Source organism: Pararge aegeria, chromosome 13 (genome assembly GCF_905163445.1).
Source record: "Pararge aegeria chromosome 13, ilParAegt1.1, whole genome shotgun sequence".
In the NCBI taxonomy this organism is placed as follows: Eukaryota; Metazoa; Arthropoda; class Insecta; order Lepidoptera; family Nymphalidae; genus Pararge; species Pararge aegeria.
The window spans coordinates 17489239-17506169 of NC_053192.1; the positions used below are offsets into that span (position 1 = coordinate 17489239).

Sequence of the window (16931 nt, forward strand, 5' to 3'; positions counted from 1 at the left end):
TCTTCGTGGTTAAGCAACATTTCTTTAATATATATGTATATAGGTATGTACCCGTTGAACTATATTATCTTTTCTTGTGGTGGCTTTTTTATTTGTTGGTTGGTTTGGGACTATTACAGAGAAATGTCAAAATTCCACGGAGTTAAAATCAGACTTGAGGTTTAAGATATTATTGATATGATATTGTCAAAGTCAAAGTCAAAAATATCTTTATTCAAGTAGGCCCATGTATGGCACTTTTGATGCGTACATAAGAATGACACGGTAGTGAGATGATGGCGATAACCACATTCGTAAACTTAAAACTAAAGCTACGAGGGTTCCAAACGCGTCCTGGTCTAAGAAGAAGCCCACAAAAAAATTAGCCAGGTGTTTTTTTTTTTGTTATCACCATCTCACAATGTCATTTAAAATTATTAGAAGAGCAACTATTTACACCCAAGCTTTTTTATCGATTACGTAGTCCTTTATACTTTATATATTGTTAAATTTAGTTGGCATATAGTGCCATATGGTATCAAGTCATTAGCATTATTTAGGGTACAATTATTTTGGTCTTCGGACACGAAAAATTTTATTAACATCGTGTCCTAAAATTGATCTTGACGTTTCATACTGAATCTAAAAAAAGAAAAAAACACAAAAGAAGAGCCAATCATAGTAAGGACCTAAACAGCCTCCGTTCATGGTCGGAGTAAAAAAAGGAAGATATATCTATAAATAAACTACTATATATCATTCGTGTATTACTCCTACATGAATATTAACACAACACTTGTAGGTACGAGGCTTAACGTCGTAGTTGTCAACAACGTTGTAGCACAGCATTCCACTCCAGCGTCAAATACAAAGTTACATGAATAGCTCTAAATATCAGAGCTGATATTATGTAATACACTATTCGTCGTAGCGTTCAGCGTTGAAATATATGGCCCAGACCACCAGGTTCTATAAAATTATATGTTGAACTGACTGTTGCAGTGGTTTATATAGTTATAGGAGTAGATAGATAGTTACCACCCTACCGACAATTTCGTGCTACGCCGCCTAGTGACTTAACGGTCCGGTACACTGCCACGTAAAAACCCATCAGAGGTGTGGATCCTGGTAAAATAAATGCCATTAAATACCTGCCATTTTCGATCATCATCGCTTACTACCCAAGGGCTAATTTGCAGTGGAAAACACTTGACAAATCTATATGGTGTCTACGACTTGTTGTATCCGCGGTAATTGTTTACAATATCCATTAAAAATTGTTCTCGATCAATCGTTACTTATTAAACAATGTTAGTTACACTATGATGCGATCAACGACGATTTCGCTTTGTCGTTGCATCAGCGCTGATAGCGATTTACAGAATAACAGCAGCTTTTCAGTATGTTACGTTTTTAATTTAATTAAACTTTTTTTCATTCGCGAAAATGTGAAGAGAAAAACGAAATATACTAGATAGGGATGAATAGTAAAGAAAAATTGAGTTCGAAATAAATCTCAGCCTGATTTAAATGACAATCTACATAATGGAAAGGTTAATTATGTCGTACCGAGACTAGACGTCTGCAAAAGAATTTAAACGACAGAAAAATGTATTTCTTCCACATTCCTTCCAATCCAATCCGAATTCAAACTTGGTTTCTAACTTTTAAGAAAAGCTACGCTTAGCAATCAAATAAATGAGGCCCTTGTTTATGTTTTTTTTCTTTTATTGATCATAGAATCTTTAATGCAATCTATACTTATAGTAGGTATTGTAAGTATTTTACCTGGTGGGAGGCTATGGCCGTGGCTAGTTACCAGCATACCGATAAAGACGTACCGCTAAGCGATTTAGTGTTCCAGTGCGATGTCGCGTAGAAACCGGTTAGGCATATGACTACCTTAATCCCTAACAGGTTAGCCCGCTACCATCTTAGACTACATCATCACGTACCGTCAGGTAAGATTCCAGTCAAGGGCTAACTTGAACTTGGGCTACTACAATGTAATTAAAGTATTTTATTTATATAATATCTACAAAAAAACTGCGTGGATTTATAGGCAACTATGATTGTTTAGTCTCAGTAGCATATCTATTGTGTTCTAAAGTTTTATTAGATCACTGGAAGGTTACATATTTATCACAGGATTAATTCACAAAACACTTTTAATTCGTCCTGATTTAACGTTTCATTTAGAAGTTATCGCGAGTTTAATAAATTTAACGACTTCACCTATTAGATCTACACTTGATTATACCACACCCGATTTTTTTACACAACTTTGAAGCAAAAGAATTACTACCTAGCTACTGACTGGTTCCAATTGGCTAACAACAATGACCTGAGCCAATTCCTGAGCACATTTCTTAAATATAACGGGTACGTACCGTGCTGCATGGATCGTGGATCATGGATGTCAAGTTGGATGTCACAGAAAGAATCTGACTACCCGCTTTCGTGTCCTTTTTGTCGGTATTTCACGAACTGTTCGACATACTACACTGACAACGTCACTTTTATATTGAGAAGCTGTATGATGCTTTCTTGGGTTGCATAATTCTACCACGATTGAAGTCAAAGCCAATAAATCATTGGAGAATAGCCATATAATAATATAATAATAATTAGGCCAATATAATTAAATAATAACAATTATTTAATTATATTGGCCGCATAAGAAGGCTCAGAGCACTCAGCGGGCGATGGAGAGAGCTATGCTAGGAGTATCTCTACGTGATCACATCAGAAATGTGGATATCCGTAGAAGAACTAGATTTCCCGACATAGCTCAGTGAGTCGCGAAGTTGAAGTGCCATTGGGCAGGACACATAGCTCAGAGAACCGATGAACGTTGGTCTTAAGGTGCTGGAATAGCGATCACGCACCGGTAAACGCAGCGTAGGTAGCCCCCCAACGAGGTGGACGGATGACATCAGGCGAGTCGCTGAGAGCCGCTGGAGGCAAGTTGCCCAGGAACGTGTATTGTGGAACTACTTACAAAAGACCTATGTCCAGCAGTGGACGTCGATTGGTTGAATTGATGATGATAATGAATAAAATTATAAATAAGCTATATTTAGTGATTATGATAGATATATTATTAATAATAGATGTTGATTTACAGCACACAATAGTTCAGTTACAAACATGGTATTTGTTTCACACCATGATTAGTTAGATAAAGGCGCAAGGTGCACCAGAGTGTCTATATATGAGACAAACCTAATCAGATTTTAGCCAAGCCTCTCATCTGCTATAGAGCTTCGATCAAAGGCTACCTTTGTGTACCGCACAGTCCACAGTCCCTAAGGTCAACAAATCCTGTTTCCGAGGCATACTATTGATTACGGTGGGAAACAATGTTGGACTCGTATATTGTTATAAGCTACAATGGTTCGCAGACAATGGCACCTTGAGTGCAATTCGATAGTGATCATAATTAATATTCTATACATGTAAACTTTGTATTATCTCTACATAGATTTGCTGTATATACGCAAAAGTCACTTCCTTCCATCCATTTAAAAGCTATTTACAATATAAAAAGTTTGCAACACGCGATCCTTTGTTAACCTTACGTTTGGGAGCCAGCACTGCTTCAAAATTGCAGGAGTTTTACTCTTACAAAAAAACATGTTGATAACTTGTTCTGTGAAAAACAAAAACAAAATCTACCCCACGGGAACAGTACATTATTCTGGAATAAAAGCTTTATTTCATCCAGAACAATTTAACTGTTCTGGAGTAATTGAGAGACGAACATCCATTAAAAAAATTCATCAAGAATCCATTTATTATTACGGGTTGTGATTTTGAATTATTCAAGATTTGCTCGCTGGTAATTATTGAGTCCTTTTCGCATATCAAACTCTGTATTGCCAAAGGAAAATTTACCCAAATCAGTTCAGCCGTTCTGACGTAATTGAGTAACAAACATTCATAAAATAGTTCTCATTTAAGATATTATTATTGATTTAAATGAATGTTTGTATTTAATTTGTCATATACAACCTCCCTGGAGGTTATATATAACTGAGGCTGGCTCTACGATCAACCAAGCTTATTTTACCAGATCAGTACAGACATTCCAACGTTATTGAATAACAAATATCCATCCGAAGAGTTCGCATTTATAATATAAGTATTGATGTTTGTATCCTCTTCGTCATATACAACCTCCAGGAGGGCTAGCACAGGCAGGAGACAAGAATTATATCGCCCGATTACATCCCATGACAGGGGATATAATTAACGTACGAAGGAGTTTTTCCCGGATATTATTTTCACTACTGCGCCAATGCTCTGAAAGTTGATAAAGTTGTGGGAGAAGAAAAATTTTTATTCTTTCCCCGGGGATATAATTGCCTCCTGCCTACGCTAGCGGTGCGGACTCACACTGGCTCTAAGACCAACCAAGCTTATTTTACGCGTGTTAATAAAACTTTTTAGTTTTTTTTCCTAACATCAAAGGTTATCTGGAAGAAATCGCTTTAGTGATAAGACCGCCTTTGCACGCTCTATTTAATTTTAATTTTTTTAAGTTTCTTCTGTATTTGTGTTTAATTAATATAAAATGTGTGTGTGCAATAAAGACTTAAAACAAACAAACAAAACTTACCTATATGCTTGCTCTCGTTAAAGGCCTCGGGTATCTTCCTGGTGAGCACGGCGTACACGGTGCAAACCACGATAAGCACTATGGGGTAGAAGAATGCGATCATGTACGAGGCGTCCACGTACGAGTCGCACACCAGCATGTTGTCCTCGCGAGTTGGGTAGTGGAACATGGCGCGTGCGGGCGCCACGATCATCCACACCACCACGATCAGAACCTGGGGACACCAAAACGTTATTCACCTTGAGTGCTGTAGCCTACAGGATGTTGGCAACCATTAGTTTGGATAACCAGGCGTTACTTTGCGAAACTCCATGATATATTATATGAATGTTAAGATTAATTTCCTATACTCCGCGAAAAGCAGGAGAATCTGTATGGTGTAATTTATGATTTCTTCAATCGTTATACTCCACAACACACAGTTCTTCGGCAATGTACCCTCTACGCACGAGTGAAGCAAATTAAGCTTAATTTTTGTAAACATTAGTTTGTTTATAGCGTTTATACATTGCACCAGTAGGATGCACTAGCGTCGCCATTTTTGGACCCACTTCACACTTTGGTAGTAACGCTATTGTCGTAGCTATCCTCTAGGTCTCTAGCTTCACTAAGTGCTCCCTTAGGCATTGATAAGAACCACTGTCGTCTACAGTTCGAGTGTTTGCGTTGGGTCTTTCGTGGAGATATTCAAATTTTTCGGAGTTATTTGCATTTTGAGAAATTAAACCTCCCTGGCGCAACGGTGAGCGCTATGAAATTAAATTAGAGCAATTTGGGAATTTATAATTTCTGAATTTTCACCGTATGGTACGACTCCCTAACTTTTTTCATGAATTTCTTATTGACAAGGTAGCTTTGAAGCATCCGGCTCCGCTTTTATCTCTTCATGATAGCAATATGAATGTTAAATTGCAAATTTAACGTTGGAAGAAAGCAATTGCTGAATTTGTTGCCGGCTTCTCGGTAGAGTCTGCCGTCCAAACCGGTGTCATTACAAACACATATTTGACGTTTCAAATGTGCTAATAGGAGTCTATATGAAATGAATGAATTTTGTATTTAATATAAGTAAGTACGTCTTGTAGAGTTATTGGAGCGCTAAGTTAGTTGCTGAGTTTGCCTAGATTCAGAAACTGAGCTGAACCATTTATTTTCTTAACATAATCATAAATAACTTTCAAATCTCCCTGTCACATCCGTCTAACTTCCAAAGGCTTCGTGATGTGAGGGCTTTAATGTTTTCACAACTTCTACGTACATCATCTAGGTACTTTTGATGTAGTAAGACAGATGGTTATTTCGTATTTCTAAGAAAATTTCATTACTTGCTTAAATTTTATTATGATACAATGTTGGAAACACTAAAATGAGTTTGTATGAGGTGAAACGGGGGTCATAGCGAGTCAACTTCGTGAACTAGGAGCAAAGTTTCGTTTATTATTAAATTCCTAGTTTTGACTTTTGGGTGCAAGAAAAGAACTTTAAGTTAAAACTTTCTTTATTCAAATAGAACTTTAGGAGGCACTTTTAATTTGTACATACATTGTTTTCTACGGAGCGAGTGACGGTGATCAATAAATTCAACATTTCACACTAAGTATGAATGTTCTGAACGTGACTGGGGGTTTTTTTTTATTCCACTTCAAGTTAGCCCTGACTGCAATCTCACCTGGTGGTAAGTGATGCTGCAGTCTAAGATGGTAGCGAGCTGACCTGTTAGGGAGTTCAGTTTTTATAACTCGTGCTGAGATATTTGTAATTTAATATAACATCACCTCTATGCACGCCACGGATTGAAGAAATTATAAATTATACCATATAGATTCTCCTGCTTTTCGCGGAATATAGCTAAATAAGCTTAATTTTGACAATATATCATGGATTTCCGCAAAGTAACGCCTGCTTCTATCCAACATTTCGACAGGTTTTTAATATATTTTCTAGCCACGGAACCTATTAGACTTTTTAAAAAAGTTGTCACATATGAAATCTTTCTCAAGCGGATTTTAAAGTCAGCGCTTAAAACTGTAAAGAAAACGTTATCGTAAAATTCAATCATCCGCTCCTATGACGTATTAATCACGATAAAAAAGCGCTTAGCTGGCACAAGAAGATTTATTATAAATGTCGCAAAGGTTCCATTCCATTAATAACTGAAGCAACGGAGCGAAAAGATTAATGAGTGTACACCTATCACGTGATAACCCTATCAGGGTCTGTCAGGACGCAGTGTGTTTGGAGAAACGAGATCGGGGTGACAATATGATTAAAACGAAGTGTGTCTCTTTGTAATATGGACCTTTAAAAAAGTAGATCGAAACTAACTAAATAAATAAATATACTACGGCAATACACACATCGCCATCTAAACCCAAAGTAAGTGTAGCTTGTGTTATGGGTACTAAGATAACTGACGAATAATTTTATGAATAATATACCTACATAAATTCGTAAAATATATAGATAAACACCCAGACACTGAATAACATTCATGTTCATCGCACAAACATTGTCCAGTTGTGGGAATTGAATCGACGGCCTTGGACTCAGAAAGCAGTCGCTGCCCACTGCGCCAAACGGCCGTCAAAACTAAAAAACTGCCATGTTTGTACTACTAGATGGCGCTACAGTCGCTGTAAGACTGATGCAAAAGGCATATAATAATATCGGCATCGATGTTAGGAGAGCCGTAGCTTAATTGGTGAAAGCGCTCAGGCCGCGATTGCCAAAGTCGCAGGTACAAAACCTGTCGGCTCTGAAATTTTTTATGTTTTAAAATTTTACAAAATTATTAAAACGACGATTTTTAACGTAGTTAACGATCGTGACCTTTGGTGTAACCGAGTTTTGAGACCCGAATTTTCTCTTTAGACCTCTTCAAACCTAAATACTTGGACCTTGCTCACGAGATTACCGCCATGTGGAATATTGAGTCGAGCGTTGGTGTTCCGATCGTCGTTTCAGTCAATGGTCTTCTCGCGAAAAGCTTCGACCAACATCTCAAGAAGCTTGCGCTTGGTTGTTGGATCAATGGTCGGATACAGAAGGCAGTAGTCCTTGAAACGGCGCGTATTGTGAGGAGGTTCCTCACTCTGGAGCCCTGACCACCGGTTGCTTGGGCATTCAAAAGCCCCGCAAGCGGAGGGTGGATGTTTTTTTTTTATAAATTTTTAATAGTGTTTTTTAATTTATTCTTAAGCAATGTTAATAATTTAAAAAAAAAAGAAAAATAATAAATGGTAGTATAATAAATAATAATAATCATTTATTTGCAAGGACGTTTGTATAATATCAAGATGTAGCAACTATCGCATGTTATGGTCGCACCCACACACCCACACGCACGCGAACTACTTTGCACTTTAAATATATTGTTTATTGTTTTTATTTTTTAGTTAACTTATCTTCTCCTATGTAACATGTCTATTATTTCTAATATTAACACAAATGTTTTTGTTTCTATACCTACCCTCGTTTTTAAGTTTATTTCTTGTTATGGAAGAGCGGTGTGGCGGTTCTGACACAGGGGTAGAAATACTAAGGTTCCAGCCATAAGCTTTAACAGTAATTTTATTTTCCCAAATAATCAATTTTTTTTATGAGGGTAAAAACGTACTTTCTTGAATTGCTTCTCACGATACTGTAGGAAATAGGTATACGTACACAGGAAAATAGTATACGGGTAAAGCAGCAGACAGATTAAGTAAATAATAAAGAGAAACCACATCACGTAAAATATCAGAGTTACAAAGTTTCAAAAGAAAACTAGAAGGAAAGCCAGTTGAATCCCTCAGGATCCTGCCGGCGACACACTCGGCGCGCGGATGCATAAAACATACAACCTCCTTCACATAAACAACCTGCGGCCACTGAGGGCCAGCGACTATTTCAATTTATTTTCCTCGCTTTTGCAGTGTTGCAGTGGAAATATTTTCTTAACGAGACAAAGTTAAGGAAGTACAACTCCAGTACAAACAGCTTCGAAGTCTTGGCCCCTTAATATATATCTAAGGCAGTAGATTTTGTTTCTTTTTTATAAGAACTCCGTTTGTATTTATAATCAAAAACCGGCTTGAGATATTATTTTATACCAGGCTGTTGGTCAGCACTGCACTCAACATTAAATTTGAAAATTTTGGCCAATTGAATCAATTAAATAACTTGATTGAGATTGATTGAGCCAGCAAACTTTGACAACTGAAAGTGCACTGTCCCTGTACACTGACAAACGTTTTTTTTCGAAAAACTAAAATGATGACTATATCTTACTTCAGGGTGTCTGCTTTTTTTGACGGTGTGCGCGCGCATCGTAAAACATTACTCTCATCATTTTTCCTAAAGAAGTATAACTTCAAAAACTGAATATCAGTTCATTTTTGTGTAAGCTGTCACGGATAGAAATTTGAGAAAGTGCACACAAAGAATATCACCAACAAGAATACAAAAGAGTAGATAGCGAAAAATAAACTGTAAACCCGCCCGGCGGCGACACTCACTGTCGTATTTATGTGCGATTGAAGATTCCGTTTAGGGCATGTTTTATGCATTCCGAACTCCTTGCTTTACAATTTGACCGCTGGAGCTGGTAAAAATCTCTTGGTGCTAGATTTCTTAAGCAGCCTTTTGAGCTACTCTCTTCATGCATGCATTTTAAAAATCTGGGTTTTAAATTGTAACTGGGAACCCAACCATTAATACATTATATACGGATGATAAAAGGATTATTAAACAAAACCTCCGCTTCCTGTCTCTCTGTCCGTTAGATTACCTGCCAGTGGGCTGTATCTCACGAACCGTTACTAATACGTACAAATCATTACTGGCCCACTACAGAAGGTGTTCTGTAGTAGGCCGGTGGGCCTAACCCCAGAATAAAGGGTTAAGTCTATAGTCCACCACGCTGGCCAGTACGGATTGTGATACTTTACATGCCTTTAAAAACATCATGGAGAACCTACTGGCATTCAGATTTCATAATTTTTTTCCTTCACCGTTAAAGCAAGTGGTTTTTAATTTCTTAAAACGCACATAACTACGAAAAGTTAGAGGTGCGTGCTGGGGATCGAACTCGGGTCCCCAGAAAAGGAAGCTGAAGCCTTTTTTTCTACAAGTTAACCCTCTGCTATCTCAACTGGTGTACCCCTAATTGGCTTCTAGGTGCCTTGCATCGTACCCGAACGTCTTTGTCGGTAGAATAGTAAAAATCCACGGCCGAAGCCCCCGTTGAGACAAACCGCTACTATCTCCGCATCACAAGAAATAATAAAAACAAAATGAAGTTATTGCGTTATGTTTTATATTGAAACGTGTTACTGAACCCTCCTTGCTTGAGTCCAATTCTTTTTTTTTCGTATGAGGTAGGTGTTGAAGGTCTAACTTCATATAGGCTTGTTAATATAACAGGCTGTTAACAAAGCGGCGGTAACATAAAGCTGATTAAGTTATAACTGTTAAGTGCTCGCCGATTTACGAGGTCGTTAAGTTAACACTTAGCAACTTAACAGCTACACTATAACTGGAGATTAGATTAACTTATTCAGCTTTGGCTTTGCGGCATAATTTTGTCGGATTATTATTAACGTTTTTCAACTGACTTCCGAAGTCGTGAATTTATTTTATTAAAAGTAATCTTACCTCCGATAAGAGCACATGAAGCTGTGATAGCGTATTTGGTAGGAGCTTTACGCATAGGGTAGGAGTTCGAATCCCGCACCTCTAAATTTACGAAGTTATGTGCGTTTTAGGTAATTTAATTATCACATGCTTCAACGGTGAAGGAAAACATCGTGAGGAAACCTACAATATTGCTTTAAAGAAGTCTGACTATATCAGTTATATCTTCTTACTTCCAAATTTGATTACATTCTCTATCTCGCCTCATTGATTTTACTTTAATCAAGTACTCACTCAATAACAGGCTAATTAAAACGGGCATTTACTTTGCAGATAAATATACAGATATAGATTTTTATATAGATATTTATAGTAATATTATCTTTATTAAACAAAACATAAGTAATTATAAACAAAAAGTCGATATAAAAAGTCGACTAACTAGAAAATTACATAAATTAGTGATATCTTCTTATCGTCTGAGAAAAGTACAGAAATCCTTTGTGGGGATGGGTATGTGCTTTTATAACATGATACCGAAGGTAATATTAGATCTACCTTTACCTAAGTTTAAAGAATATATTAAAACACATTTAATAAATCGTGGTTACTACACTATTGATGAATTCCTAAACGACAAGGCTGCTTGGAAGCAGGCCACTTCGCTCTCATCTCTCACGAAACAGAGAAATTCTAAAGATTGTTAAACTTTAAAATGATGTTGGAAAAGAGCAATCTGCTGAGTTTCTTGCCGGCTCTTCTCAGTGGAATCTGCCTTCCGAACCGGTGGTAGAGTCACTACAAACAGACTTGACGTTTCATAAGTGCTTATTAATTAGGCCTACTTGAAATAAATGAATTTTGAATTTTGAATTTATTACAAAATTATATACTAGTGCCAATTTCAATTAGTAGTTTCGCAATTAGTACTTTTCCATAATACCATTTTAATCTTAAATATTTTGAAAGGGGCCTTATCACTTGTTATTATGTCGCTCCGGTAATTAAGTTAAAACCTACAATCTATTTTATATTATTCTAATTTAATCACAATATCCACTGCCACCTGCTTTGATAAGGGGAAGGCCAAGATGCTATTGCACAAGCCTACCTGCCAAGATTAAGTAAAAATATGTCGTCTTTCAACAGCGTTCCATTCACACTCCGTCAAAACATGTTGAATGTCATCAATATCACCACAAACGGGACAGTTCGGGGAGTCAGATATACCCATTAAATGTGTAAACTTCTTCGACGGAATGTGACCAGACCGCAGCCGTAATAGTGCGACCACATATCTTCTTGCCATTTTAAATTTCATCAAGATTTTTATTCAACGTGTTGGTGCTTGTCTGCTTTATCTGATTAGATCCATCGGTAAATTATATTAGTCGAAGTTTACTAGAAATATAAGTCTCCAATCCCAATGGACTTTTAAGCGGGAACCATTGATTCAATATGTTACTATAAAATTCACTGGAAGGAAAACAAACTACTAAAAAGGCTTGACATTACGTCTTTTTCTATAATAAGGCCATTAGCAGCATCCGAAGTATTTTCTGCAGACCAAGCCAGAACATAAATATGTATTTATTCAACTTGTCAATAAGTTAAATTTCCTTCTAGCTGTACTTTAAAGTAGTCAGTCTAAATCAATAGACGTTTAACTAGCCAACAATTGACAGTCTGCTTCGAGCAGTAGTTTTAACTGCGTTATTGTTTATTCAATACGCGAGATTAAATTAAAGCCAATATTTATACAACAATCATTTACGTTCCACAATTAAATCCTATTGTGGAAATATAATCAGGCTACGCGTCTTTTGAGCTTTAAAGCGATATTACGTAAAATATTAAACGCAAACATTATCATTTAATCACTATTTTTTAATCATAACACATTAATCTCGTATTTAATTTTATACAAACAGTTTATATCAATAGTCTGTAGAAAATCCACTGGAGGGCTCTGCCAACGAACGGATCACCAAGCTGGGCATACCAAGCTGGGCTGGGTTGCTGATCGCAGAAGATGGTAGAAGTAGCACAGAGGACGCCGCTGCCCGTTCTCCGTCATATTCCCTTAGTCGCCTCGTACGACATCCGCGGGAAGAGGAGCAGTAGTGTCAACTGTATTCTGATCTGCCGTCACCACACGGCACAAACGGTTAACTACTACTACTATAATACTACTGTAGTAATAAATTAAAGACTAGAGAATGTGAACAACGATCTCCAATTTCTCCTCAAGAAAATAAAATTCAAAATACCAAATTTATGGCTATATGAAATACTAACTTTTCTGATAATTTTTCGCCGGTGGTATTATTTAAAACTTTAATTTGTATCTATTTCTTTATTTAGAAAGTTAAAATCTTTCATGGCTATAACTTCAAAAATATTTTGAAAAATGAAGGACGAAAATTCTTTCTTAAATTGCGAACCTTTTTATTTATGTGTAAACCCCTTAGGATCAGATGGATAAAGATGTTACTGATTAAAGATAACTAAGAAGTCATCTTATATATTCGAAGAGAGATTCGTCCAAGAGATTCCTACTAACGCAACTAAACTATATAAATAAAATCATAAAAATTGTCCCCCCTGGCCGTATAACTTTGGCACTTCATGACCCCATTAAAACTAAGCAAGAAACAGGAGATACTATATTAGTTTACCCATCTCGGGATAGGTTAACTTATATCGTCCGTAAATGCCATCAAACCAAGATACAAAACTGACCTGTATAGAGACGAGTGCGGAGCAGATCGCAAGCTGAGAACTCGGAGAGATGAGTATAGGCCGTTTTGCGGAGTGCTTGCTGGCGTTGAAGATACGCGAGATCCGGTTGGTCTTCGTCAGTAAGGCCGCGTAGACTACCGTGAAGCAGAATCCGGTACCAAACCTGTTGTTAAGAGTGAAGTACTTAGCCAAATATCGAATGAACCAAAAATCATCGCCGATGAACAATGCAAATTTTCGCAGGGCATGCAAAGACTAGTCCTTCAAAATGCCACCCTGTTTATATCAACTATATTATAACTAACTTGTCATACTGTAGTGAAAAGACATACCTCTGTATTGAACACAAGATATCCGTCGGTCGGAAGACCAGCGCGAAGGTGACGAGGTAGCACATGAGGATGCCGGCGAGCAGGACGTAAGATAGCTCCCTCCCGCTCGCACGCACCACCGGCGTGGAGCTGTGGCGGACCCACACGCCACATACGAACCTATCAAGGACAAAATGAAATCTTGGTCTTAGATTCTCGTTGCCAAGAATGTTCCACGTGGTAATAAAGTATGTTATACAACGTGTAATGGAATTACGAAATAGAGTTGAATGGTGCATGTTTCATGAAGGCTCACCGTGTAAAAATATTAAAACAAAGAAGCTAAAAAGCGTATTTATTTTTTCAAACAAAATAATTCAAAACATTCTAATTGTTTACTTATGACAACCCTATTGAAGATAAAAGACCGATACGTGCATAGCACCTACGCTACACGACGCATACCTAATAAAGTGACGTCGCTTGATTTTACTTTTGCATATGCTAGGGCTGTATCTGAATTCACTGAACATAGAATATCTATTAGCGTTTCGGTTTCACAGATAAGTGTCAGAGACGGTATCTAAATAATTTACCTCTAAAGCCTGTGAAGTATTATTTCGATTTTAACTACACGTTGTATATATGTAATAACATTTCATTAAGTCAACTGCTGGCAGTTGGATCGGTGATCGCAGCAGATACATAGAGGACGCTACTGCCGGTTCTACATTACACTCTAAAAGTAATGGTAGCGGCAACTGTATTTTGATCTGCCGTCAACACAATATATATTACAGGTACATGACGTTGCTTGGCAGGGCTACGGCCAATGTTGCCTGAATGAGTGTGCTCAGGAACTGTTCGATCTCGTTCCCTCTTCACCATTCTACTATCGCACCGCAAGACGCCGGCTGGATTTACATGCGTATGTAGTCAATATCCCAAAAACTAGCATACTACGCATGGCTTGGATTTGGAACTACCCCTCGATTTACGTGTTTCCTAACTTCGATAAGCTGGGTATCTCTAAACAGGAGTTTACTAGGTCTATTACCAAGAAAAAAAAATCAAAAGTTTAAAGTAACACGCAAGAAAGAAAAGGATATAGACGTAAATTTATATAAGTACAGTTATAGTGGTGAACTCTACTGCAGGTTTGGCAATCGAGCTTTCAATGCTGAGTTTGGCTACGCCAGACATAACCGTGAACACTAGGCGATGACACCGAGTTTCGCTCGTGTCCTCATGGTCACCATCGTAGTTTGTAGCTCGCTAGCGAGTCGCGATGGTTAAAAGTTAAAACGTTACAGAATGATGTTTAGATTATAGACGAACGTCATAATTTTCAATTCATCGTTACGCTTGTCATGGCTGATCGCTTTTGCAGAATTATTTATGGAAAATAAATACCAATCTCACTTGGAATACAAATAAAAATACGTTTTTACGGTACTATAAATCGTATATCATTATATAAATACAATATTTTAGTGATTCTTTGTTATTACAAATTTAGCTCGATGGTTGATCACACGACCGCTTTATTATAACGCAAAGCTAAGTGTGTCCATGCGCAAAAATATATAAGCGCCTTAAATCAGATCCGGAACTAGTTAAAATATAAAATCGTGTTTCACTTAAGGCTTGCATTAAAGCAACGGTAGCGTGGAGGCTTAATGGATTTTAATTTTAAACGACAGCTCATTCCGGTGACCCCCTACTTTATTTCCTAAAGCGCTTTAAACCAGGGCTCGCAGCCAGGAGCTCCAGGTAATTGAATGTCGTGCGGCGGCCACGTATTAATATGAACTACTTGGCAAGTAGGCAATTAATATTGCAAAAGAGAATTACAAAGACACAGTTGACCGATGTTGGTGTAAAAAAATCCATGTACTTTAATTTTTCCCTAGCAGTTAAGTGCTATGAATTTAAGAAGTTGGTCCCGGATTTGATTCCTAGCAGGGGAAAATTGGAAATTTATAATTTCTGAATTTTCTTTGGCTAGTTAACACCCTAGAGAAAGACGTGCCGCTAAGCGAATAGTGTTCCGGTGCGATGTCGCGTCGTGTCTAAACCAATTAGGGACTACCATTAGAGACTACCATACTGCCAAACAGATTAGCCCGCTACCATCTTAGACTGCATTATCACTTACCATCTATGATATTGCAGTCCAGGGCTAACTTGTAGTGGAATAAAAAACAAAAAGTTTTTTAATCATCAATATATGCTTAATTGACATGTTAGAGGTGCTTGCCGGGTATCGAACTTAGTCTACAAGAAAAGGAGGCTAAAACTCTGAGCACTTGGCTATCACTATTGTAAAATCCTACTACAAGTTAGCCCTTGAGTGCAATCTTAAAAGTGGTAGCGGGCTTACCTGCTGGAGTATGGCAGTTATATTTAACCCACACTCCTATTCAGTTTCTACGATATCGTACTGGAACTGTAAATCACTTAGCAGCACGTCTTTTCCGGTGGCCACTAGCCATGCCCGAAGCATTCCACCAGACTGGACCAGAGACAATTCTAACCCAGGACCCACTCATAAGACCATAACAGTTCTGTAGTTCAGAAGGATGTTCTATGGCCGCTTGTTAAGCATTCATATAATACATATAATATTTGAAAGTTAAATAGTGCTATCTACATTCTTTAATTTAAAAGTAAAGCTTGGAAGGTTTAATTAAAATTTTAGTAGATTTTTTTGTTATCTCCATCACACAGTTAATTAATATTTTCTAAGTGAAAACTTCTTCCGGCGCTTTGAGGCTTCCCAAGTTACCATGAGCTATATTAATATTGGCTATACAGGGTTCAATAAAAATACCAGAAAATACTCGGCCTTGCAGTTCCTGTCATTAAAGCTAACAACTTTTGTTCTACGACTTTTCGAAATTGAGCATTAATTTATTTAATTTAAAAAAAAACATGTTATACCTCTGCAGTGTCATTACACTGTGCAACCAAATACATGAGATTCGGCAACGTATCGAGTCGTGGTTAGGGCGCTGTTGCCGATGTTACATTACAGAGTAGGAACTATTGAATATCCCCGCATAGATAGCCCCGCGTGTTTATTACACAAACTATGGAGTAAAAAAAAAGTCGTGAAACAAAAGTTGTTGGTTTTCATGTAAACAACTACATGCTGAGAGTTTTCTGGTATGTTTTATTTAGCCCTGTATTTGTATACTTTTTGGGTGAATAAAAAGCGTGAAACTAGCGTCATGGTCACCGCACGCTTCCCATTAGCTATATGTATTGATGATAATATACCTTCGTCCTTCACATTATTTTAGATTCAGTTTTAACTATTATAAACAGATTTCCAAGACAATCCCGCATGTTTTTTTGGATAAAAGAATACTTACGCCGTGAGTAGTATGCCAACGGAAGAGAAAGACATGGCCCCGATCGCCCACGCCGAGTCGGGCCTCAGGTATGCCTCCGGTATGGCTCTGCAGCGAGTTTTGGTTAGGTCGGGCAGAGTGCCCCACGGACACACCTGGCAGGCCGTCTCCAGTTCTGGAGAGCGTATCTGCATCAAAAAATACGATGACTTAACAATTTTACTTTAAAAAAAAAAAAAAAATTATAAATAACGCCACCTTTCGCGGAGTATAGCAAATTAAGCTTAATTTTCATAATATATCATGAAT

General features: G+C 37.5%; 1 protein-coding gene across 1 annotated transcript in view; it reads right to left on the bottom strand.

The window, feature by feature from the left end:
* LOC120629004 (metabotropic glutamate receptor 2-like) overlaps window positions 1-16931 on the bottom strand; it is a 120144-nt gene that overhangs the window by 7936 nt on the left and 95277 nt on the right. The window contains exons 11-14 of the mRNA XM_039897721.1: window positions 16644-16810; window positions 13288-13446; window positions 12956-13118; window positions 4601-4814 (exon numbers count right to left, since the gene is read on the bottom strand). Coding sequence (XP_039753655.1) covers window positions 4601-4814; window positions 12956-13118; window positions 13288-13446; window positions 16644-16810 — 703 coding nt within the window. The remainder of the gene's footprint in view (window positions 1-4600; window positions 4815-12955; window positions 13119-13287; window positions 13447-16643; window positions 16811-16931) is intronic.